The sequence below is a fragment of the Notolabrus celidotus genome, unplaced genomic scaffold, assembly GCF_009762535.1.
Source record: "Notolabrus celidotus isolate fNotCel1 unplaced genomic scaffold, fNotCel1.pri scaffold_648_arrow_ctg1, whole genome shotgun sequence".
In the NCBI taxonomy this organism is placed as follows: Eukaryota; Metazoa; Chordata; class Actinopteri; order Labriformes; family Labridae; genus Notolabrus; species Notolabrus celidotus.
In genome coordinates this window covers 1-2,621 of record NW_023260444.1, presented here as the reverse complement: position 1 = coordinate 2,621, position 2,621 = coordinate 1, and the positions used below count along the sequence as shown (strand labels likewise).

Here is a 2,621-nt window from a genome sequence, read left to right as displayed (position 1 = left end):
AAGAAAGAGAAGTTGTTTTTAAGGGTGGGTTTCAGTTTTCAGACACTGTTTCTTGTAAATCAGATAAAAATCTTCCTCCTCAAACTCCATGCACACAATGAAACAGCTCCTTTAGAGCAGAGCTGTCTTCTCCTAAAGAACAACATGACTGAATATTAGTATATCCAGCTCACTATGAGAAGACATTATATATATATATATATATATATATATATATATATATATATATATATATATATATATATATATATATATATATATATATATTCCTATCTTATTCTGAGACACTTTAAAATACTGTAAAATATTAATTAAAATAAGTTTTCTCTGCTAATTTTAAGATCACAGTTTTCTAAATATTACGTCTTATTTTAAGAAATCTTACCACGCTAATTTTCACTTCTTCTATTTTTTGCTTATTTCAAAGTAAAAGTACCATGAAATATTTTTTTCCCCTTGTTTTTGGAGGGGCATTTTTTACAGTGTAGAGTACAACACTTCCGCCCACTCATCAGATACTTCCTGGATGTTCAAACAGAGCGCTCTGTGGACACACTTCCTGAACCCTGCCGGCATTTTACAGGATTGATTTTTGCTATCGTGGTCCAGGCTCCTTTAAGACTTGTGCATGATAAGCAGAGAGAGAGACAGAGGAGACCTTTGGACTCTCTCTTTGGCAGAGAACAGCAGTGAGACAGAGCACTGATTTCCTGGAATAGCTGCGCCTCCAGCCTCCAGCCTCCAGCTTTGAATGCAGGATTGAGGAAGTGTGTGTTACTTCAAGAGATCTCTCTAAAGGACAGGGAGAAGGAAACTGTCTCCACTCTTTGTTTGTTTTTCTGGATTTTACAAACAATATGGCGTCCATGCCAGAAGCTGATCTCACCTGTGCGGTCTGCCAGGACATTTTCAAAGATCCTGTTATCCTCACCTGCAGCCACAGCTTCTGCAAAGCCTGTCTGCAGGACTGGTGGAGAGGGAAACAACTACAGGAGTGTCCGGTGTGTAAGAGAAGATCATCCAGAAGTGATCCGCCTTGTAACCTGGCCCTGAAAAACCTGTGTGCGGCCTTTCAACTGAACAGAGACCAGAGATCCTCAGCAGGGTCTGAGTCTCTCTGCAGTCTGCATGCTGAGAAACTCAAACTCTTCTGTCTGGAGCATGAGGAGCCGGCGTGTGTGATCTGTCGAGACTCAAAGAGGCACAACGGCCACACATTCAGGCCCATCGATGAAGCTGCGAAGGATCGCAGAGAGGAGCTGCTTGAATCTCTGAAACCTCTGCAGGACAAGCTGAAGGTCTTTGAAGGAGTGAGAGGAAACTGTGTTCAAACGGCAGGGCACATTAAAGTCCAGGCCACAAACACAGAGAAGCAGATTAAGGAGCAGTTTAAGAAACTCCACAAGTCTCTAGAGGAGGAAGAGGAGGCCAGGATCTGTGCTCTGAGGGAGGAAGAGGAGCAGAAGAGTCTTGTGATGAAGGGGAAGATTGATGCTCTGAACACAGAGATTGCAGCTCTTTCAGAAACAATCAGAGTCACAGAGGACGAGCTGAGAGCCGAAGACGTCTCATTCCTGCAGAACTACAAGGCTGCAGTGAGAAGAGTCCAGCAGCGCCCCATGCTGGAGGATCCAGATCTGGTCTCAGGAGCTCTGATAGACGAGGCCAAACACCTGGGTAACCTGAGCTTCAACATCTGGAACAAGATGAACTGGATTGAACAGTACCCTGTGGTTCTGGATCCAAACTCTGCTCATCCAGACCTCGTCCTGTCTGAAGATCTGACCAGCGTGAGACGTGGGGGGAAACAAAACCTTCCTGACACCCCGGGGAGGATGAGCACCCCCCATTCTGTCCTGGGCTCTAAGGGGTTCCAATTAGGGACTCGCAGCTGGGCTGTTGAGGTTGGAGACAGTGTGAACTGGTCTCTGGGCGTGGCGGCGGAGTGCGGCGAGGCGGACGGGAAGACGGTGTTCTGCATGTGGACCCTCCAGCTCTCTGACGGTCAATACAAAGCCGTCTCTCCGTTAGCGGGACCGATGGATCTGCAGGTGGAGAAGAAGCCTGAGCGGGTCCGGGTTGATCTGGACTTCAACAGAGGACGGCTCTCCTTCACTGACCGGGACGAGGACACACACCTTCACACCTTCACACACACCTTCGTGTTCAAGACCGTGTTCCCGTACATACGCAACGGAGACGAAGGCCCGGTCCGGCTCTTACCGCGGGGGGAGGACGATGAGGAGGATGATGCTGAGTTTGATGATGATGATAGTGATGAAGACTACTGTCCTGATGAGGATGAGGAAGATGAGGAAGATGAGGATGATTGGACTTCTGATTATGAGGATGATGAGGAAGATGAGGATAAAGGAGATGAAGATAGTGATAAGTCCACTTAGATAGTGAGGACTAATCTTATTCATGGGGTTCAGTCACATGACCTTTTTGTTGTTGCTGCCGCCATCTTTAGGACTGTAGCACCATCAACCGCCGGACCCAGCTTGATTAAATCAACGGCCTTAAATCTGGGAATCCCATTTTTCACCATTAGGTGGCGCTAATACTCCGTCAGAGGTCCTAATGATGGTGCTGCGAACGCTGTGTGACGTCAGGTGAAA

The 2,621-nt window shown here is 46.7% G+C and overlaps 1 protein-coding gene across 1 annotated transcript; it reads left to right on the top strand.

Moving 5' to 3' along the window:
- The first annotated feature begins 736 nt into the window (after nucleotides 1–736).
- On the top strand, nucleotides 737–2,610 carry LOC117809938 (tripartite motif-containing protein 35-like). Its single transcript, XM_034679445.1, has one exon. It carries the CDS (start codon nucleotides 858–860, stop codon nucleotides 2,400–2,402), a length of 1,545 nt encoding a protein of 514 aa, XP_034535336.1. The 5' UTR covers nucleotides 737–857; the 3' UTR covers nucleotides 2,403–2,610.
- The last annotated feature ends 11 nt before the right edge of the window (nucleotides 2,611–2,621 follow it).